Genomic DNA, 23,369 nt, shown 5'->3' on the forward strand with positions numbered 1-23,369 from the left:
ATGTGTCGCCGCCGACACGTTCCGGTCTAGCCTCCGGGCTAGACCGGAACGGTCCGCCTCAACCAAACTGTAGTCTCCGGACTACAGTTTGGTTGAGGCGGACCGTTTGGTCAAAAGCCGGAAATCCGGCCCCCGGCCGGAGCTCTTTAAGCCCTGGGCGGTTGGCAGAATACTGAGAACGCTGACGCTATTGCGCCCTCTACTGGGCATGCGGGACACTTACAGGTCGTTTGCCTGTTCAGACTGCAGAATACATACAGGTCGCATTTGTGTGGCTATGTGAACGGCCCGGCGAAAAAAATCCAATGTGACAAAAAATCGGAATTGGGTCACTTCAGGCTGCAGTGTGAACGCACCCTAAATTTTGTCACACCCTCATGTCTTTGTCAAAGCCAAAGTTTGCAGTTCATGTATTGGAGAAATAATTAAATGTTGATGGCATTTGAGGATATTTTTAAAATGTTTTTTGTGGAATCCTTTATGCGGCCCAGTTTCACCCACTCTGCCTCCAGCGGACCCTGGGTAAATTGAGTTTGAGACCCCTGATATAGACATTGTTTAACTTTGTGTCTTCACTCGGAATGATCCTGATCTGCTTCAGGAACATTCAGTTCCAGTCAGATTGTCATGTAACAGAAATGAGAGATTCCCTAAATTTTTCTCTGTCCTGTTCTAATTTTATCTATTTAACAGCAAGTCTGATATGCCGTCAGTCTATAACTTTTGATATGTTGAATGTAAAATAGTACAATTCCTTGAAGAACCAGAGAGCCTGATTTTTTTAAACATTACGTGTGATTGAATTAAAATTACTTTTTCTGGAAAGTGCCACAAGATGACATTTGTTGTGAGGTTTGTCTCTTTAGGAACACAGCCTGAATCCCTTCAGGGGCCTGCCTTAGTACAAGGGCTCCAAGTAAGCTCCACAGAAGTTTGAAAGGTAGAATGTCCTACTTTATGTTTCTGAGAACTGCAGACACACAAACACAGAGAAGCTGATGTTTGCCATCAGAGAAAAAACTTAATCCAGAGGAACACAGCAGCAGGGACACACACAAAAATGTCTCCATAGTCAGTTAATCTCATCTGTTTCTAAGATAGCCTGGATGTTGTTCCAATTATGGCGGTTGGCTGAGGAAAAATAAGTTTTTGACTCTTTTGCTTTGGTTGTTAAGGTTGAAATGAGACTAAAAGGATCCGTTTTTACTGTGTGAACATTTCTGTGCTACAAATTCGACAGCTAGCTCTTGTTGAGTCTGTCACACTCTGTTTATAAGTTCAGCAATAAAATAAGTAATATAATAAGTAACAGGGCTGCAATGGTGCAGTTGGTAGCACTGTTGCCTGGCAGTAAGAAGGAACTGAGTTCAAATCCCAGCCAGCCCAGGTCTTTCTGCATGGAGTTAGCACGTTCTCCCTGTGTATGCGTGGGTTCTCTCTAGGCACTCTGGCCTCCTACCACAGTCCAAAAACATGACTGTTAGGTTGATTGGTCTCTCTAAACTCTCCTTAGGTGTGTATGTACATGATTGTCTGTTGCCTAGTGATGGAGTGGTGTCCTAGGTGACCCCACCTTTTGCCCAGTGACCGCTGTAGATATGCACCAGCACCCCTCACGACCCCACTAGGGAGAAGAGTGTAAGACAATGAATAAGTAATATAATCATATTGGGAGAACTTTATCAACATGCTAGCTAGTTTTTGGACAGCTCTGGCCCAGTTCATGAGTAAACCAGGATGATTTACTCTCAGAATGAGTCTAGATGACATAGGTAGGGATAATACAGTAGGACTTTATTTCATGAGTTCTTGTATTGTTCCTCAACACATTGAGACATCATTCTGTGTCCTTGCTGTGTTGCTGCTCCTTCCACTCCATGATAAGGCGGTGAGCAACAGCATGTTTGGGAGGCAGCCAGACAGCAGGTCGATGATCTCTCCAAGGTGGAGCTTTTACCTGCAGAGCGCATGTGATTTCTTCCTCAGTAAACCAGCGAGCATCCTCCAGCTCCAAGTGGTCCACATTCAGCTGGAACAAAAACAGGTCACATAATATGTGACTTACATTTAACTACACATTTTACCTGCAGCTAGTTCCCAGCGGTCAGTACTTTTTTTTTTTTTTTTTACTTTCTATCTGCTCATTTAAAGCAGAGCTCCAATACAAACGGATTCTAACTATTTTATCCCGACTGATTTGAGTTAACCTAAAGTTTAACAGAAACTCTGTTTGCAAGTGTTAACTTTTAAAAGGCCTAGTCACCTGAGAGTGGGTGGGGCTAACAGTGGCATGGCAGGCCAGCATGAAAGAGCTGTGAGGGAAAGGCCAGTGCTGCGATGAACTGTAGATGATGCTCTGTACCTCCAGACCCACCTCTTCTGCTACCTCCCTGCGCAGAGCCTCTTCCAGAGTCTCTCCTAGAAGCAACACACACTCACACATTACCTACCAGGTTTACTTTAGGACTGGGATCATGTCCTGCAGGTTTTAGATATGTCTCTGTTTCACAACACCTGAGTCAAACAATCAGGTCACTAGTAGGACTTTGGAGAACCTGACTGCACTAAGGAGGTAATTCAGCTTTGTGATTACAGTGTGTTGAACCTGGGGTAGATTTATAAATTGCAGGACACCAGCCCTTGACGCCTGGATTTGAGAACCCCTGCTTTAGGACATTACTAGGTGTATCAACAACTGGTGAGACTCACCTATGTCACAGAAGCCAGCAAGAGCACTATACAACCCACGAGGGAAGGACGACTGACGGCCCAACAAACAACGTTTCCCATCAGACACCAGGACAATCACCACTGGAGACATCTGAAGGAAAACCATTCACTGATCAGACTGATAGTCAAATATCCACTGATATGTGTTGACTTAACTCTGCTTCTGTTTTAACTTTGATCTGGATCAATTCAGACTCATTTCAGTCATGCAATGGCTTTCAAATCAGTTCAGTTCAGTTTATATAGCAGCTATTCACAGCAAATGTTACCTTGAGACACTTCACAAAATAAATCACATACATTTCAATTGATCCTAGTTAGGAAATAATCATTAAGCTCACTTTATTACACAAAGTATCTAAAAAGCTTCTAAGGAAACCCGTCAGATTGCATTGACAGGATTCACTCCTCCTGGACCAACCAGCACAAACGTAGCACAAACGTTTGACACCAATTTTGTCTGATTTGAAGAAGGTGGGGCGGCCAACTTCACTCAGGTCCTGGACCAGCATGTTGCAACAGCAATGTTCAGTCTTTGCTGTACTGCAGCTTTGTCTCCTCTTCTAAGACAAATTTCTCCCATGGGAGACAAATAAATTATCTTATTTTATTACCAATAGGCTATCACTTGCGTTGTCATTTACTTTACAGCAATCTTTCATTCAGAGCATGCATGTTAGCAACAGTAGAGAGGAAAATTCCCATTTACGAGAAAAAAACTTCCAGCAGTACAGTACAAGGGCTGTCTGCTATAAAATGGGAAGAAAGTTATACCTGGTGTTTTAACGTTTTTAGAAAGACAAGCATTTGTATTTACTTCCATTTGCTCTGAAAACCTCAGCGAGAGAATCCAGTGCACCCAACCGCCATTAGAAGTTACCTAGTTAGAAATTAAACTTCAGCTGTGTGAATCTCAAGAATAAATGGATTGAACTTCGGAAGCAATTTGACCATTCAAAGCACTTTACACCACAGCCACATTTTTAAATTGCACTCACATATTTATAAAATATATATGTTAAATGCCAGAGGTGGGACCAAGTCACTGTTTTGCAAGTCTCAAGTAAGTCTTTGTCCTCAAGTCCGAGTGAAATCTCAAATAAAGACCAAGTCAAGTCAAGTCTCAAGTCAGGCAAAAGTTGAGTCAAGTCTCAAGTCGGGAGCTTGGAATTTCAAGTCATGTCGAGCCGTTTTTTTTTTTTCTTTTCTTTTTTTCCCAAACAATGTTCCAATTATGCTAAGTGTAAATAATAGACCATGTGTTCTTTTTGAAATCAGACAGGCAATGCACTCATTGCAAATAAAGCACAGTGGTTTTGAATTTGGACGTGATGGTAAAATAAATATCTGTCAGTCCAAGTAGGGTTAAATCTACAGCTAATTTCACATCTCAGTATTGATAAAAACATGTTGCGGGAATCAAGCTTGCCAGAATCTCTAACCAAGACACAAAATAATGTGCTGCATTACCATCCAGAAACACTCAGAACTACCCCAAGGTAGTTCCTTGAGGTAGGATCCTGAAGGATATCTTAAGGATCCTTACGATTGTAACATTTTTTTTACTTTTATAGCAATTTCTGAAGGATAGCAAAATTACTGGATTTTGATTTGTTTTTCTAGCAAAATTATACCACTTGGAAATGGGTTTCTGTGCAATGACTATCCACGCCACCATTTGAAGAGTTATAACTGAAAAGTAGACTTACTGCACTGACTGCAGTAAACAATTTATTTATTGTCAATATAATTTCCCAACATAGATGTCTTCAAATACACCCAGACCTGTCAAATTTTGGATTTGAGAAGAATATGTGAAATGTCTCTGACCGGTGCTGTCAGAGGAGGGGGGTAGTAAAACTGACGTAAGAGCCGTGGGGGGAGGAGGGGATATTTATGGAAAAATACCAATACGGGAAAGGGATATAAGACCCTTACGAATACACCATCTATCCTTTGATGGAACTCCACCTAGTTCATCATTATGATGGCACAGAGAGAAACTCTCTTCCCTGAGTCCAGGTACAGAACCTGCTATCTGATCCGGACCCCGCTCACTATCCACCGGCTTCCTGAGCTAACGAGGTGCACATTATTTGAGGATACGTTTGAGTCACAGGATTTATACAGCATGACTAAACATAGGATACAAGTGAAAGATAAGCGGCAACACCAACGTAACCCAGAGTTGCTAACACGACGTTAGCTAGTTAGTTGTCTGTCTCATAGTGAAAGAAAAGTACCGCTTATATGGAGTTAGATTTGTTTCACAATTATTCAATCAAAAAAAAAAATCATGTCAAACAAAAATAGTAGTATTCAATCAAAAAAAAAAATCATGTCAAACAAAAAAAGTAGTATTCAATCAAAAAAAATCATGTCAAAGCAAAAATCACAAAGTTTTTTTTTAAACTTTTTTTTTTGTTTTTGGTTGAGTCTCTTTTTTTTGGTTGAAACTTTTTTTTTGGTTGACTCTCTTTTTTTTGGTTGAGTCTCTTTTTTTTGGTTGAAACTTTTTCTAAGTTTTTGGTTGAATTCGTTTTCTTGCTTATACAACTTTATTTGCTTTGGGGAAGCTTACATGAACATTCTGGGCGGGGCTTAAGGACGAGCGATGTAAGACGTGTTCCGATTGGTTAGCGCTGACTAAAGCGGATGACTCCCTGAGATCTCAGAACTCTGTCCCGAACTGCAGGGCTTCGGTGACGGGACACAGAATGTGATGGTAAGTAATCTTCACAAAATTACACCGTTTAGCAGGTTCTAAAGTGTCCACCCTGTTTCAAAGAAGAAATCTTACACAACTTATGACCACAGTCACATATTTTGTCTGCCGTGATCCCCGGTAGCATATTGTGCTAGCTAATGTTAGCACTAGGTAAAGTTCATAAACTAGGCTTGTGTAATATTCGCCTGTCTTTATGTTGAATTCGTTAACCAGCGCACCTCTGTCGAGTGGCATTAAGCGTGGAAAATACCAAATATATCTGGAGGAAATATGTGTTAAAAACTGTTTTGTGTGTGTGTGTGTGTGTGTGTGTGTGTGTGTGTGTGTGTGTGTGTGTGTGTATTAACTAGCATTGAAGCTAAAATGGGAAAACAGCGGATCGTTGCACCAATGTTATCAGGTCCACATTAATCTGCACCACACCTCAAGTGACTGTGCTGATGATTTATTTACCAAGCACATAATCAGTGCTGTAGATGAGGGGAGGCAACATAACTCTTAAATATATACATTTTCTTCCAGATGTAAAATGTAAAACTAAGCTGGTAGGTCACAGGCCCAAGGAGGATATTCACATAATTTCTGTTTTTTATTATTTGGTGGGTGTGTGTCCTGTACTTAGTTTTATTCCGAATTAGATGTAACATGCCTTTTGCTGTGTTATATTAAATTAAATTGGTGTTCTCCTAATTCCCCATTCTAGTATGACCAGCAGAGTGCAGCTGAAGCAGGACAGGCTTGTAGGTCTTACTGATTCCTCCAGCTGCTACAGACGATCAGAGCATGAGGATGGAGAGACCAGCAAGTGTTGAGTCAGAGAAGGTCAGGTAGGGAAGGGAGTGTTGCTTATAGGGGCCGTGTGTGTTTGGCTAAATATATTTCTCCAAGTCAGTTTATTTAGTGGTTTTAAAAATAATGCATGCTTATGTGTTAATGATACATTGTAATAAAAATACAAAAATTACCACCAACATCCTGGCAGAAATAAATAAACAAGTTTATATCAGAGCTTTTTCTTTTTGGATCTGGAACACATTAAAAGCGAATTACCCAATTTGCTTTATTCCCTGTCATGTTAACGTTCTGTTATTTCTCCCTCTTTCATCCTCACTGCAGCTGGAGCTGGACTGGAGTTCTGTTTGGCTTTAGTGGCTTCCTGGATGGAGACATCGGCTGACCTAAACGCATCATTTTCCCTCTCCCATTATAAACTCAGCTTTTCTTCAACATGGAAAATACTCCTACATCAGTAGCTCTGTTTGTTATTTTGACATCAATGCTGACCTGGTGGCCAGTTGATCCTCTTAACCACTGAATGTATCGGAACCACCTGGACTGAGCTGGTTTCGTCAGAGGGAGCTAAGACTTCGATAAAATGACTTCCCATATTTTAAGATGTTCTTCTGGTAAAATTGCATCTTTATGATCCTAATATGACTGCATTCTGATAATTAAAAATACTTGTAACCTGTCCATAACACTCCATTATACAACTCACAAGAGGAATGATGGAAATAAAGCCACTTTGTGAAAGTATTTTCTGTATTTTGTTTTAGAAAAGATGAAATATTACTTGAAAGCGTTTAATTTTAATATCTCGCTTGAAGGCCGAATTACATGCAAATACTTCACATAATGTTACAACTGAGATAAGGGAAAAAGGTTTGTAAAATGTAGAGTATTACAAAAGAGATTACATTTTATTTTAAGTCCAAACAGTATAACGAAATGAACACTGAAAATATATAATACACTTTCCAGCAGTTACTCAAACTTGTCTTTACTGGTGATGAAAACTCGTCACTCTGGAGGAGAGAGGAAGAGCAGCTCAGCCCAGTCCAGGATCACTGCAGTGTCAGGGTAGCTGCTTAAAGTCTGCAGGTAGATTTTTGCGTAGCTGGTCCTCTGGTTTTCAGATCCTAATTGTAAATAAAAAGTTAGTCAATGTTGTGATGATCCAGTTGACTGTGGACTGATGGTCACTACTGGTCAGCGAGGTGCAGGTACTTGGATCCAAGGGAAAAGCAATTTAACAACAGGAAGGTCTCAAGAGGTCGATGGAGTGGAGTTGATACGAGTTCCCCTCTGTCCTGGGTGAACATCATGGAGAGTCTCAATCATGGCTCAGAAACGCAACAAGAAGCTTTGACGCAAATCTGAAAAACAAAAATGAATTAAAAAAGTACGAGTAAGTGATGATATTTACCTAGACAACATAATCAAAACCCAATAAATCCTAAAGTCTTTTAAGAGTTTTAATTGAAAATAAATTGACTATATCTCAGGAAATTAAATGTTCAAGTGAAACAGTTACTGTATCACAATAAGAGAAACTGCAAAAAAATAGTGCAGAGGTTTAACACTGAAGTTACTGAGAGAGTAAACTGAAATATTTAGTAAGTAGAAAATGTATGTTAAAATCTGAATACATTTTTGAATGTAGCTGAAATCAATTTAAACCACCAGCAGACACAGTACAGTACGCCGATTATCTGTACTAAAAATAATGCAAAAAATGTAACATAGAAGAAGAGGCATTATTTTTAAGACCACTAAATAAACTGACTTGGGGAAATATACACACACACACACACACACACTGAGGATTGCGCAACAGTTTTTAACACATATTTCCTCCAGATATATTTGGTATTTTCCACGCTTAATGCCACTCGACAGAGGTGCGCTGGTTAACGAATTCAACATAAAGACAGGCGAATATTACACAAGCCTAGTTTATGAACTTTACCTAGTGCGAATGTGGCAGGAAGAGGTGGAGACTGCACCTGCTGGCAGGGTGATTGCAAGTGGGCCAATAGCGCCAGAGGGCGCTCAGTATAAAAGCAGAGGTGAGCTCCAGTCTGACGTTGTTTGCTGTTGACACATCGCGCACTGCGCTTCCGGTTGAGCTGTCTGTGCGCCGAGTACAGGTGAGGTTGGCTACCTGCGTATTTACAGCTGCTTGTACATCGTAGTCATGTAGAGCCTTTTATGTACAGAAACGGACGGGCGTCTTTACCTCCACGTTGATCGTGGGTGAGGTGGTTCCTGTAAAAAGTGCCAACATTTGAGCGTTCCCATTTGGGTGCAAGTGTGGAGAGCTTGGCCTAATCGGTAGGTGGAATGAGTGACAAATCTTATGTTTTATTCCTTTATTTTAAACTGTTTTATTATTTAGGAATCTCGACTGATTGCCACACATAACGCTGCTGCTTTGCCCGCACCAAGTCACTGCTTACTTAGCGGTTGCGAGAGAGAGACCGGCTGCCTGGGACACGCCCTCCCAGCTTCCGAAATCGAAACAAGGAGCGGCTGATCGCATTCATTTCGGATTGGATTGGACTGGGTTGCTCATGTTGCTGTGCCTGTTGAGCACAGGGATTTTTATGGTTTTATTTAGATATTTTTATTTTTTATTGCCTGTATTTTTAACAAATTGTCTTTTCTTATTTTTATTTTCTAATAAAAATAAAAAATCCCTTTTTGGTGTGACTGTGCAGTGATTAATACCAATAGGTGGAGGGAATTACAAGGAGTGAGTGACTTCACGGGTGTCTGTTTTGATTTCTTTGCTTTGGAGCCTACCATCCAGGACCTGGCCGTATCCACCGGTAAGCCTAGTTGGATTTATTTTGTGAATTTTCTTTTTGTTCAGATACAGGTATTTTTATTCTCTGTCATAATAAATTATTGTCTTGAAGCCTGTCTCTCGCTTTTGCAAAACCGGACCTGTGTCCTTTCATTAATTCCTGGGTGAAAACCCCAGGTGACGTTGTTGGTAACAAACCACATTGTATAGTCCAAACCACTGAACGCCACACTAACATTAGCTAGCACAATATGCTACCGGGGATCACGGCAGACAAAATATGTGACTGTTGTCATAAGTTGAGTAAGATTTCTTCTTTGAAACAGGGTGGACACTTTAGAACCTGCTAAACGGTGTAATTTTGTGAAGATTACTTACCATTCACATTCTGTGTCCCGTCACCGAAGCCCTGCAGTTCGGGACAGAGTTCTGAGATCTCAGGGAGTCATCCGCTTTAGTCAGCGCTAACCAATCGGAACACGTCTTACATCGCTCGTCCTTAAGCCCCGCCCAGAATGTTCATGTAAGCTTCCCCAAAGCAAATAAAGTTGTATAAGCAAGAAAACGAATTCAACCAAAAACTTAGAAAAAGTTTCAACCAAAAAAAGACTCAACCAAAAAGACTCAACCAAAAAAAAAAGTTTCAACCAAAAAAAGAGACTCGACCAAAAACAAAAAAGTTTAAAAAAAAAACTTTGATTTTTGCTTTGACATGATTTTTTTTTCGATTGAATACTACTTTTTTTGTTTGACATGATTTTTTTTTTTTGATTGAATAATTGTGAAACAAATCTAACTCCATACGCTTACCTCTTTCTGCAACTTGAAATGGCGAACAGTTGTAAGTTGTATCTCCATATAAGATCCTGGTTTTGCATGTTTCACTCCGTTTTTAATTGGATATTTCATGACTGATGTACCCAAAAGAAATTACTCACAGGAGTATATCTGCTTTGAGCGTTTTTTCGTCTCTCCTTCCCCCCTCCCCCTCCTGCTCCCGTTATTTTTAAATCCTGTTAATTTGATTGGTTGTGCTGCAGCTTACGCACACATACATACGGAGTGTAGAAAAAGAGAACGAAGGAGGGTATGCGCCTGTTAATACGGAATAAGTGAAATGAATTAATGGGCCACTTTATAAATGTGTTTTAAATTTTAAGACTTTGGGTAAAATATCAAGTATTTTCAAGTAAACAGCTTCAAGTCAAGTCCCATGTCAATGGTGTGAAAGTCAAAGTCAAGTCCGAGTCTTTGAGCATTTTTTCAAGTCAAGACTCTAGTCCAAGTCATGTGACTCGAGTCCCCACCTCTGTTAAATGCTTTGCCCAAGGACACATTGGGCAAGAGGAAGCTGGAACTGAACCTATAGCCTTCCAATTACAAGACAATTACTCTATCCACCGAACCACATTATCATAATCTTGATGTTGCCAGAAATTAAAATGAGTTTGACATCCCTGGTTTAGATCAAAACCTATACATACATCCTACTTCACAATTATGTATTAATTGGTTCTTGACTATCACATAAAATCTCAAAAATACTTCAAAGTTTGTGGTTGGACTATGTGGAAAAGTTCAGGGGGCAAGAAAAGTCACTAATGCAGACCTGGGGCCTCATAGAGTGCGCAGCTTTCACACTTTTAAAACTCGCATATGGATAAATTTAGAAAAGTGTGGCGCACAAAAAAATTTGAATGTATAAAGCTATGCACACACACATACCTGTGTACCTTTCCTTTATAAATCTCAACTTGCGGGAAATAGTGCGCCACCCATAAATACATAGTGATTCTTGAGAATAGGGACAAAACAGGTCCTATGGATAAAGCATGAAATTTGAATAAAATATACACAAAATATATTTTTTTCAAATATCTAACTAAACTAACCTGGGTCATGTGAGCACAACAATGTATATTTTTCTTTTTTTTGCTGAATATTTTTTTATTTTAAACATTGTAGTCGGTGGATGATGCCTGTAAAAGCCCTTGTCCAGGAGCAGAACTTAATACATTCTTATAGTTTAAAACAATTAAAGAAATACTAAAATTATATATTATGACAATTAAGTATAAGTAGTCATATAAATAATTATAAAAGTATCGATAAATTGAATTAAAAATTATTTTTAGATATTTTCCAACTCCGTTGAAATTTGTCCTTAGTTTTTGTCAACACCGTCAGAAATGAAAAGAATGTTAAAAAAAATCAGGCATTATTAGGGGGCACCAGAACTTCTGAGGACCCCATGACGTTGTCTTTTCTCTTCCTTTGCTAGGAGGGCTAGTTAGCTCCGGTTAGCTTAAGTTATTCTTTAGTTTTTTCTTCTGTTTTATTCCTAAGTTGTTTGTCACAACCATGATGTGTCAACTCCATAACTGACAATTTACAAAACTTTGATGAAATTTTGCGAAATAAAAGCTTAATTTTGGTATAATGTAAAGATTTCATGGACCTGACGAGCTACAATATGGCCTCCTTCAGAGTAACATCGTATAAATTGAGGTAGTTTGGCATTTCGTCAACTCCGTCAGATGTCAACTCCGTCAGAGTTTTTCTGACTCTCAGTGAAATTGTTGTCAAATCTCACTTAATTGTGCAACTAATTCATTTTAATGTATTTTACATGAATTGCATTACTTCACATGAACCAAGTTTTTCATTTTACTCACTAGTTTGTCACCACCTTCAGTTCTATGTCAACTCCGTCATGCACTGTCAATTCCATCAGATGGACTTTTTCTTGTTTTTTGTTTTAAATAATATTTATTTTATTTCTTGAGAAGCATTTGTCTGTACATTGAGTAAAAATATCACTAATGGAGTATTTTAAAAATCATTTTAGATTTATTTTTGTCAGATGGTGATGACAAAGTTTTGGGTCAGGTCGATTAAAAATGTAATTTTTTTTTTAAAAATTCGCAACTGGGAGCCTGTACCTTAGCATCTTCATATTTTCTAAACATTATTTGTCATATTTGCATACATAAGGTTGAGAAATAATTAAAAAAAAATATGGGAAAATTAAAACCCATTTTGTCCCTATTCTCAAGAATCACTGTAAATTAGTATAAATATCCGGAGGTCTGCCACCACGTGAGGCAATAACCATGTCAACGGTCCTTGCTTGTAGCAGTATAAATATTTATAATAATAATAATAATATAATATATTATTATTATTAATAATAATAATAATTGGCGCACATACCAATGATATATTTTACTTAAAAGGTGCTTTCAGGGCACACAAGGTCAACTCATAAAAAATAAAAACTAATACATTTTAAAGAAAAACATCCAAATAAAAAAAATGTAAATAAAGGGATCATGCAAATGCCTGTTTGAACAATGGAGTGTTCAGCTGGGATTTATAGACAGACAGTGTGTCAGAGAGACCTTTGAATGGGGAATTTGGATGTTTATTCTAACTAGAGGAATCATGTGTTGTACATTTACAGAATAGAGCTGATTTCTGTCCATAAAGGCACATTCACAAAGTGGGCATGGCTCGACTGAAGGATGACTGCAGCTGGACTTTCATCAACATTTCCCAGCAGACCAATATGATCTCTGATCAATCGCTCCCCTGAATCCCTCTATTGGTGATGTTCTCCATCAGAGCCAAAGCACTCCACAATCACGTTGTGCCGTGTAATTGTGGCACAGCGCAAAGGTGTGCTCTTGCCGCAGCTACTTAAATATGTGTGATTGTGTAGACAAACAACTTAATCAACCTTAAACATAATCAAACTTGGCCTGTTTGGAGTTAATCTGCTGATTCAACCCTGCTTCTTTTTCAGTGAGAATTAAATTACCGTACTCTGCAGATGCATTTCATGCGCTTCGGCGCACAGACCAATGACTTACATCTTTATGAGACAAAATAACACTGGATAGAATCAAATTTCAGTGTATTTAGGTGAATTTTGGTGCTTTATAGTTTGTTACTGTCCACAGAAAAAGTTTGCGTGGCTGCTGCAAACTTTCACTTCACATTCATTTTTATACATGCTGACTTGTGCATAAAACATGGCACCGCACAGTTTTTGTGTGTACGCACGCTTTATACATGAGGCCCCTGGTCTGGTTCTGGGATAACATTCCAGGACAGTCCTTGTTCAGATTTTTGAATTGATTAGTTCTGATGGAACCAGTACAGATTTTTAACTAAGACAGACTCTGACCCTATTTGGTTCTTTTTTAACACCTTTGGGTAGTAGACAATAGAGCTGCTGCTGCAGGCCCTCTGGCTTCCAGCCTGGTTCCGTTGGGTCAGCTGTCCTGTAGCGCCACAGAACCTGTTAATCTGGTGCCAACGTAGCAAAGCCTGAGCCTGTGAAACACACCGATATCAGGACCAGAACACGAATTAGATTCCATGAAGAAAATCTGGAGTTCTGGTCTATCACAAAAAACAGAACAAGAAAGTCCAGCAGCAGTTACTCACTTTGGCGACTAGAGGTGCCTCAGCTCCTTCTAGGAGAAAGAAAGCTTTCCTGAGATCCATGAATGTTCCCTTACAATTCCTTAAGATTGCTGCTGGATCCAATTCTCCTGAAAACATATCAGAATCCAAACAGAATCCCCAGAACTCAATCAGGCAAAAACTTTCTCAAACTCTGAAGTGACAGACAGAAAGAGTCCAACATGCTCTTACCCACATCCAGACAGAACTGAGCATGGTTCTGCTCAGAACAGCCAATCAGGATGGATTCTTTTAGCAAGGATCCATCAGAACCACTTTTATGCAGAACTGACTGGACTTCTAGAAGATAAAGCCAAAGAACAATCATCAGGTTACCCTGCTACTCGCCCATTGACTGCTGGAGATAAGCACCTGCTCCCCTGGTGACCCCCACTCCGCTCCACCAACTCAGACCTTCTCAACATACCCAAAACCAAACTAGGAACCATGGATAGAGCCTTCTCGCTCCATGTCTATGGAATGCCCGACCTGACACTCTGAGGGCACCACAATGTACTGACTGTTTTTGAAAAAAGGCCTTAAGATATTTCTCTTTAACTGTCCTTTGTGATCTAAAGATGCAAAGGGCATTATAAATAAAATCTATTATTGTTTTTAAAGATATCTATGTTAGATAATGGATGTTCAGGTTCTACATTAGGGTTAGGTCTGAGGTACTATGTCAAGTTGTGTCTGTATCATTCTGGGTCAGAGGTTTGTCTCGGTGACTGATCTTGTACTTCCTTTTTTGAGGATGTCTATCTGAGGTTTGTTTTATTTTCTGAGGTTGTGTACCTGAGTAGCTGAGAGCAATAGGTCTAAAGGTTTCCGGAGCACTGCACTGCAGCAGCGGCATGAGACGATGAAACAGGAAAATGTGCCCATTTTGCAGTGCTGAAAGACATGCTGCATCATTCTCCTTCAGCTTGTTTATGTACCTAAAGAGATCAATCAATCAATCAATCAATCAATCAATCAATCAATCAATCAGTTGCATGTGAGCTCCTGAACCTAATTCTGGACACAAAGCCTGAGCAGAAACGGGTCAGACTGTAATGTCCTCCAAACAGAAGGGTCCTCAGGGGCCTTAATGCCGACATGCTGGACTGGATCACGCTCTGAACCTGAGAGCTATGGAAAGGCTGCTCTGGTTCTACTGCCTGCAGAAGGACAGCAAGGTAAAGTTAGGTACACAGAGTAGTGATGGTACAAGAAAAACAAGATAAACTGTTCATCTTAAGTGCAACACACAACAGCCCAGTCCTGTGAAGCACACTCACACAGCTCAAGGCTGGTGCTATTTTACAGAAAAGCAAAGTTTTGTCTGATCAGAAAATAATATATTTCATGCTTTACGACATGACTGATTTGGATTTTAAAAACAAGTTCTGTTTGCAGTTGCAGTACTGAACTATGAAAATGAACTATGCTACACTAAATAGTCATTCCCTCTAACATACAGTTGAAACCAGAAGTTTAAATACAGCAACTAAATAGACACACAGATTTTTTTCTCATTGTCTGAAATTAAATCAGACCAAACTTATCTCTTCTTAGATCAGTCAGAATAATCAAAATTAATTGTATTTGCTAAATGTTAGGTTATTGAGAACAATAACATTTACGCGCAATTGTGTCAGAGCGCAAAGGTGTGCTCTTGCCGCAGCTACATTCTACATTTCAAAAATGTACGTACATTTGGTCAGTATCTGGGGTAACTGTCTTTTAAAAACTGTAGGACATGGGTCAAACCTTTTGAGATTTCTTGTACAAGTTTCTCACGATAGTTTGCTGGAGTTCTGGCCGATTCCTACTGGATTAACTGAGTCGATTGTTGACCGCCTGTTTCACAAAGACCAAACCAGGCACAGGAGGTGCAACTGTGTCAGCCCAGGCTGAAGTAATTCAGGTGAATATGTGTCCACAGATTTCAAGAGAACAAGAGATCATCTTTATATTGAGGATTATGAGGAATTGAAGCACATCATGCTAAGGGGAAAAAATCCTCCTGCTCCAATACAGGAAACAATAGTGGATCAATTGAATGCATATATAGCGTAAAATATAAATTTCTAAACCATTCTTGAATTAAAAAAAACATCATAATCATACCTGTCATATGCTCTATTAAACAACTTTAGCCAAATAAATGAACAGTGGAAGTCAATATTATAACATGTTAATCTGACAGCAGATTCACTCATGTTACTTTTTTCTGTCCTACCTCTTAGAAATATTTATACAGAACAAACACAATAGGTCAAGATTAAATATAAGAATACTTTTGCAGTATCTGGGAAGTATGTGGATGAAATGTTGAGTACATTGTGTGCAAATAACTTAGAATGTATAAGCTATATCGAATTTAATTAGCTTTACCGATGGTTAACTTCTTTTTTGAGTTGTGAAGTTTTTGTTTTGAAGGGACAATTTCTTGTTTAACTGTTTAAGCAAAGACAGTTTAATTAAGCTGACTGTTAGCCTGGTCTGGAGCAGGTTAGCTGCACAAAAGAAATCGCCACGGTAATTTATGTGTTCCCTGCTAGCAAGAAAATGTTCGGAGTACGTCCGTGAACGTAGTCTGAAAGTCGAACGTCGAATGTTCGGACCTGACGTTCAGCAAACGTTGTCTGAACATTCACTCTGAACATTCGTTCCCAAATACAATTCTTTTTTTGCTGTCATTTCACTTGATTTAGATTTTATTTCTTTAAAACTTTTAAGCTCGCTAAGCTTTTATGACTTATTATTTTTTATCAAATTTTTATTTTTCACTTCTTATACAAAGTGCATACTTCCGAATGTTGTTTGAACGTTCTTGAACGTCTTCCGGACGTTTTCATAAATGTTGCTTTAAAAAAACTTCCAATAAAACGGAGGCATTACAAAGAGCTTTATTTCTCCCTACAAAATAATTTTTTAAGATTTTTTTTGTTACTCTTGCTGTTATTCTAATGCAAACGTCTCTACTATGTCTTAATAAAAAATAGATAAATAAACAAACGTTCGTTCGGACTTGACGTTCGCCGAATTTTAATATATTTAAAACCTTTATGGTGGTTAATATTTATGACAAAATCTCTTTTTTTGTCATTTTAGAGCGTCTGAATGTTGTCTGAAAGTCATCTGTTCGTCCGTGTGTGTCGTTTAAAAATTGGGTTACTAGCTTCAATACCTTATTTAGCCAATAGGGGGCTCTACGCCCGTCTAAACATTATCCTCGCAATTCAAATAATGGTTTTAAGTCCGATTTTTCTCATTTCCTTTCCTGCATAATCTACATTGCATTTATTCAAACGCAATGTAAACGTATCTCAAATGAGAGTAATACTTAAATAAAAGTCCAAGAAGTACTTCCATTTGGAAAATATGAATTTTCTGCAGAGTGACGTCACTTCCCAACTCGGATTTATGCAGTTAAAAAGCAACAGAAGTGATGGAATCTACCTTGTTCGGTAAGTTATTAGTTTCCATGCTTATTTCTTTCATATTCTAACCTGGCAAGTGGTTAAAGCGTAAAAAGCAACATAACTTGTTGCCGATGCCTTTTCTGTGCGTTTATATCTCGCTAAGCTTCGTCCTTCTTCGTTTCGAGCACGTGGCGCCATTATCTCATGACTTCCCAACCTCTACTATAAAGTTTGACTCGACCAGAAATATTTATCTACGTGAAGTGTCCTGCTTTTTTCCCCCTAATGTTACTTTGTCCTGGGCCACCGAGTCAACATAACTGATAAGCAGGTAATCAGGAGAGTCTGAACGGACCGCTTCGTTCATATACTGAGGGCTGTAGGAAAAAAACATGGCGTCAGTTCGCATGCCTACTACTGAGGAGAAGTTTAGCTGCTGGCATTGAGTAAAGCTGAGTGGGAATTAACTTTTTCAGCGCATAAAATTATAACATTTAAAAACTTGAGTTCTACATTGTCCTTTTAAAAAGCCAGATTAAAGAAAATAAATGTATTAATACTTTGTATTGCCAAATGTGCAAAGCTTACTGACATTTTCCAACACAGCCAGGAGAGGCAGCTGGTAATGGGAGTTACACCATTTAATTTTCTTTTGGAATTAATTAAATATTTTTGAATTTAATAATTTATTTTTAATCAATAGCTGGAATCTAACTGACAGCAGAATCTAGAGCAGGAGTGGGCAACTCCAGGCCTGGAGGGCCGGTCTCCTGCAACTTTTAGATGTGTCTCAACTTCAGCACACCTGAGTCAAATAATGAGGTCATTAGCAGGACTCTGGAGAACCTGACTGCACTGAGGAGGAGATTCAGCTGTTGGATCCAAGTGTGTTGGACCAGGGAGACATTAAGAGCTGCAGGACACCTGCTCTAGAGGACCAGTAAGCACTGAAGTGGTCTAGTTAATGTAAACTAGTTAATGGTTTCTTGTGAATTAACAAAAAATCTAAATGTTCAGTCTGATCCATAGTAGCATGTTGTTATTGAGCCTGTGGTTTATCTTGAGCTACTGTAAACACTGACTGTCTTTTCCTTCACTTTGGATCATCAACTACAAAATAATATGCAGCTAGACATATTAATAGCACATTCGTTGGTATCACAGCACAAACTACTGGGTGATGTTCTGTTTAATTCAGTGTTAGTTAAATTGCCATTTAGATCTAATGTTTATCTTATTATTTCAAGGTCCTTCAAAGAGTTGTTGATGCTGATGGCTGTGAGCAGGAAGGACCTCCTGTAGCAGTCTGTGTTACAGCCTCTGACTGAAGACACTGTTTTTCTGATGAAGAGGATGCTCAGAGTTGGTCATACTATTTCTTAATGGACATTATTGTCTTTATGTGAATGTTTCCTATTTGATTAAAGTAATTATTTTTTTTTTCTCATATGTAATTTCAGGTGACAACTTGAAAGTCATACAGAAATGTCGTCTGGCTGAAGATGTCAGACCTCAAAGCAGAAGCCCAAGAGGATCAGGTAAAAAGTTTTTGTAAGGCAGTAATTAGGATTATTAGCTGCAAAGAGAGAGAGAGAGAGCTGTTCATGATTTCCTTCAGTTTGATCCCTTTATGTTGCTTCAATGTGTTTAGGAGTTACTACAGAGTTACAGACCACTTAGAAATACATGATAATCAAGTATTATTGGACAAAACTTTGATTAATTGAATAAATCACACTGATGTTTATGCAGGTTTTTAATTAAATGTTTTTGTTACAGGTGAACTGAGATCAGATTCTGAGGAAAAGTCACAGATCCAGAAAATCTCCCCCATGACCAACAGCCACAGCCTCCCACCTGTCCTCCACCTTCACCATCTCATCCACCAGCTGCTCTGTGTTCACCTGTAGCTGTTTAGTCCAACCAGTAACTCCACTAACCGACTCCCTTCAACTGGAAATTCCTCTATCAGGTAAATTTAACCTACATGTAAAAACAGTGACTACACTTTGTGTATGTATCATATTTTTAATTAAATTATTTATAGATGTAAGGCATTTTTGGATTTGATTAGTTGACGACATGAATAAGAGAGTTACATGTAAATAAAGGTTTGTGTGGTGGGAATTTTGTCTGTTTTAGTTTTCCTGTGTTAATCCAGGTGAGCTGCAGCAGAGACTCATCTAAAGCAGGACAGAGGGTCCTGACCTGCAGGGCTGAACACCCCCAGTCTACATTATAATAAATTATTTTACATTACAGCTTTTTTTTATTATTCTTTGCAGACTGAAGCATTCTGTGTAACGTCTTCAAAGCCTTAAGGAGTTGAAGAAGTTTGCCTGGGAAACCCCGGGATGCTGCGAGTCGTTCTGACCCGTCTGACAGTCACTGGTTCTGCTGAAGAGATGGACTCACTGGATGAGCTCGGCCTTCCAGCCTCCACTGCAGAGAAATTAGAAGTCCTGAACCAAAAACTGGAATCAGGAGCTGTTCAGAAATAAATGGTATGTATAATTTTTTTAAAACATAATTAGCCTTTCTCTTCACATTATTCTTTCCTTCCATCAGGTGCAGTACTGTTTAAATATTAACTTTTAAATTCTCTGTTACTTTTTTAGCTGGATCTCAGAGGGACCTGCTCTGCTGTCTGCAACATTTTATCCAAGATCCTTTCAAACCACCAAGCAGAGCAGCAGAGATCTATTCAGACTGGGTGAAGAGAGACGTCTTTCTGGTCACCAGCTCCTGATGACTGAAATATTTAGTAAGTATAATCTCATCCATCCATTTTCTATACACCCTTGTCCCTTTGTACGGTCGGGAGGGTTGCTGGTGCCTCTCCAGCTAACGTTCTGGGCGAGAGGCGGGGTCACCTGGACAGGTCGCCAGTCTGTTGCAGAATCTCATGTGCCTTTCAGTCTAAAATTGTGTGAATTGTTGTATATTGTCCTATAGCTGGACTTTGTTATGCATGTTTCTCTGTAGCCAATGAAATGTTTTGTTTCATAAAACTATGAATACATGTCTCAATTTAAAAATATATATTTTGTCTCTTTTTCAGAGGCTGTACCAAAGAACCAAGTGTCGGATTCAGAACACCAAAAGTTTTAAGTCTCAAGGTTGTCTGGTTTGTCTTTCTTTTTATTTTTTTTAATTTTTTTATTTTGTGCATGTGTCAACGCTCATAAAATAAGTTCTGGTGTAAATATTTCTTTTAAAATTATATTTTTAAGTACCGGGTTACTTTGCTGACTTTGCTTTGATTTTTTTTTATTATTGTGAATGTCTTTTCTAAAAACCCTTTGTATTAAAATGTATACTGTGCTGTTTTACTTTGTTCTAAGAAGGTTTCATGTCTTTTTGGTACATATGTATAAATAAATGTGATTATCATATTTTGTTGTGGGTAGTCTTTAATGTTAATACTATAAAATTAATAAATTCTTTGCCAAGTGTTTTTAAGTGGTTGTCATCGATTTTACAATTTATTACATTAGATTAATATGTCTTGGAAACAGAAGACAATCAGCTTTCCTTTTCTACAATGGATTAATATCCCATGGTAATGGAAGACAACTGTTCCTCATGAAAACCTTTCATTCCAATAAAATTGCTGCTATGTTAGCATTTCCACGGACATAGCATAATCATTATATAGCTTTTGATTTTTGAATAAAATGCGAAAGTCCGCCGAAAGTCTAATGGTGGTCGATTTTGAGTCCGGTGAACGTCCCGCGGACGTCTTTTGGAATTTCATTTGGACGTCGATCAAACGTAATCACGGACGTTCAAGACAACGTTTAGCGGACGTGCTCCAAACATTCAATGCTAGCTGGGTTACCTATTTTTGTGAAACCGAATCGAGATTTAAGCCAGGATATCCGGAAAATACACCGGCTTAATCCGCTAACCTGGTTCTGTGAAACAATTCTCTGTTGTTTTCCTGTCAACCTCCTGACTGATGGTTCTGAGCAGGAACCCAAAGCAACTGGTCTGTTATGCCAGAGTTCTGTGTCGACCTGCTGTCAGTAATCCCACCAAAAGGTTCGGTTGTGACAGGGAGCAGCATCCAGTGGGTCAGATGTGTACAGTCATATGTTGTGGTTGCAAGTTAAAGGCCTGCTGTTTGTGTTTGAGTGTCAGCCCGTGTGTCCGGTACCTGAATGTTCTGTACCACTTATCTCTTCTTCTTCTTCTGCTGCTGATTGATTCCTGGTTCCACCTGCTGGTTAATCACGTTCACTGCAGTATAGACGGGACATCCAAGCCAGGTTTCGATGCGTGTACCGAGTAAAAAGAGGGCGTGTCAGATGAAGCCCAGCTTCTCTGCTTGTGTCGTTTTGCTGAAAACCTACGGTGGCCGACAGGTGCAAATGCGCAGCAAAAGAGAAAACATGCAAACAAAAGAAAAGACACACCCCCGAATCAAATGCAGCAAACAAAAAAGAAAACACCCCCGAATTAGAAAACACCCCCGAATTAAATGCAGCAAACAAAAAAGAAAACACCCCCGAATTAAATGCAGCAAACAAAAAAGAAGACACCCCCGAATGAAATGCAGCAAACAAAAAGTGTTGAAAACGGAAGTGCTCCAGACCACTATGGGGAGTCTAACAAAAAATAGCTGTGTCCGAATTCAGGCTCTGCATCCTTTAAAGCGGGTGTTCAGAAAAGCAGCAATGGCGACAAAATAATTTTTGCTGTATTACACTTAAAATTACACAAAATTATTTTTTACAATGTTTTTAGGCGAGAATGTAGATGTGTAGATCTGAAATATCTGCTCGGTTCATTAATAAATCACCTACTTCCAATATTGCTCCGACGTTTTCGGAGATGTCTTCTCCCGCTGCATTAACAGCCAGCTTCACTCGCAAGCTGTCAGCTGGCCGGGCGCTCCATGTAGATATTAATAAAGTATTTAATTTATTCCTGAGCAAATGGGTTTGACTTATTAAAGTTAAGCCTTCAAACATAGTTTATTTAACTGTAATGTCTTACTACCTGAGATCTGGAGAGTATTTGAAAATGAATAATATCCCTTGTATACATTAAACATTTTAGAATCAGACAGATTTTCTTTTTACTATGGAACAACCTTTATTACAAAAGGTGAAGAATAATACAGAAATAAAGAGTAAAAAACAACTGAGTCCGTTTTTTTTCCTTCGCTGCTCTGTGCTTCACGTTGTCACGGTTGCTAAGCAACATAACGCCGAGATGGAGGCTAGGCAGCTAGCCGGAGGCTACAGCTTCTCTCTTCTGGTCGTCCATATTCGTGGCCTTCGAAGGATCCGTCTTCTGTAGATCGGGCCGTTTCTCACATAGACATAATAAAAGGACAGACGCCTAATGGACCGCTCTCGTCTTATCAATACATACTTATATAAGTATACAAACATAAATAAATAATCATTAATACTGAATAATATACATTAGGCTATGCATGATTATGCACGCACACACACACACACACACACACACACACACACACACACACATATATATATATATATATATATATATATATATATATATATATATATATATATATATATATATATATATATATATATAATGTTTTCCAGCCTACGAGTTCTGGTTTAAGAGTGATTCAGCAGCTGAGATTGGGTACAAAATCCGATACGAGATTCATCCGTGCTGTGCAGTGAATCTGTCTCTCCCTTCTTCCTCACGTCGTAGGAAACCTTCAAAACAAAAACGGGACATTTTCGAGTTATCTTACGTTGACTGAGTTAAATAATTAAATAATAGCCATTGTCATCTGTGTAAACTTTGCTGGTGAATCTTATGATTTTTATAATATTGTTTCATTTCTATAGTAGGCTCTTGTATCAGATAATCTAAATGTTGGAGAATGACTGAAACATTTTAAGATTTACGGAATCTCGGTTAGCTGTCAGAGCGGGGGCTGAACACCAAGCACTATAGCTAGCATTAGCTGGTATTTCGCCAGTGGACATAAATACAGTATAGTAATATTCTAATCACAAAAATACACAGTAATATGTCCATCTTACTTGCGAAAAGTCTGTCGAACCCTCACGTCAGTAGTCCGTCGATCCGATCAACAATATTCCGCAGTGCTGAAGGCATCTTCTGCTGTTTTGGTTGAGCAAAGCAAAGTGTATTTGCGCCGGAGCAGCCAATCGTGGGGGGGAGGGGGGTGTACTCTTTTATTATGTCTATGCTTCGAAGGATCAGTTTCTCAGGGCCCTTGAAAGGATGCAGAGCCTGAATTCGGACACAGCTATTTTTTGTTACTCCCCATAGTGGTCTGGAGCACTTCCGTTTTCAACACTTTTTGTTTGCTGCATTTGATTCGGGGGTGTTTTCTAATTCGGGGGTGTTTTCTTTTTTGTTTGCTGCATTTGATTCGGGGGTGTCTTTTCTTTTGTTTGCATGTTTTCTCTTTTGCTGC

At 38.9% G+C, this 23,369-nt stretch overlaps 1 protein-coding gene and 3 long non-coding RNA genes across 7 annotated transcripts in view; 3 read left to right on the forward strand and 1 right to left on the reverse strand.

The window, feature by feature from the left end:
• Positions 1-1,773: 1,773 nt before the first annotated feature.
• nudt13 (nudix (nucleoside diphosphate linked moiety X)-type motif 13) lies at positions 1,774-21,854 on the reverse strand. Of its 2 annotated transcripts, none has more exons than XM_088016467.1 (9): positions 21,087-21,854; positions 14,529-14,677; positions 14,313-14,455; positions 13,710-13,817; positions 13,500-13,606; positions 13,260-13,385; positions 2,710-2,821; positions 2,264-2,418; positions 1,774-2,029 (listed from the first exon to the last, which is right to left on the reverse strand). In XM_088016467.1, the coding sequence occupies exons 2-9, from the start codon at positions 14,615-14,617 to the stop codon at positions 1,838-1,840; spliced, it is 1,032 nt and encodes a 343-aa protein (XP_087872593.1). In that variant the 5' UTR covers positions 14,618-14,677; positions 21,087-21,854; the 3' UTR covers positions 1,774-1,837. The 2 variants fall into 2 exon arrangements, with proteins under 2 accessions (XP_087872593.1, XP_087872594.1); XM_088016468.1 differs by lacking the exon at positions 21,087-21,854 and adding an exon at positions 15,270-15,749.
• On the forward strand, positions 6,023-6,929 carry LOC148153794 (uncharacterized). Its single transcript, XR_015766359.1, has 2 exons — positions 6,023-6,285; positions 6,575-6,929. It is a non-coding gene; the product is annotated as an uncharacterized LOC148153794 (long non-coding RNA).
• LOC148153795 (uncharacterized) overlaps positions 7,646-23,369 on the forward strand; it is a 186,741-nt gene continuing 171,017 nt past the window's right edge. Inside the window, exons 1-3 of one of the 3 annotated variants that reach the window (XR_015766357.1) lie at positions 8,326-8,388; positions 8,458-8,572; positions 8,637-9,158. This is a non-coding gene — a long non-coding RNA (uncharacterized LOC148153795). Of the gene's footprint in view, positions 8,573-8,636; positions 9,159-23,369 lie in introns of those variants that run through there. The other 2 variants (XR_015766358.1, XR_015766356.1) reach the window with 2 other exon arrangements.
• On the forward strand, positions 18,774-19,675 carry LOC106913168 (uncharacterized). Its single transcript, XR_015766355.1, has 3 exons — positions 18,774-18,899; positions 19,213-19,431; positions 19,546-19,675. It is a non-coding gene; the product is annotated as an uncharacterized LOC106913168 (long non-coding RNA).

Source organism: Poecilia mexicana, unplaced genomic scaffold (assembly GCF_051168715.1).
Source record: "Poecilia mexicana isolate PSO_F unplaced genomic scaffold, ASM5116871v1 scaffold_19, whole genome shotgun sequence".
Classification (NCBI taxonomy): domain Eukaryota; kingdom Metazoa; phylum Chordata; class Actinopteri; order Cyprinodontiformes; family Poeciliidae; genus Poecilia; species Poecilia mexicana.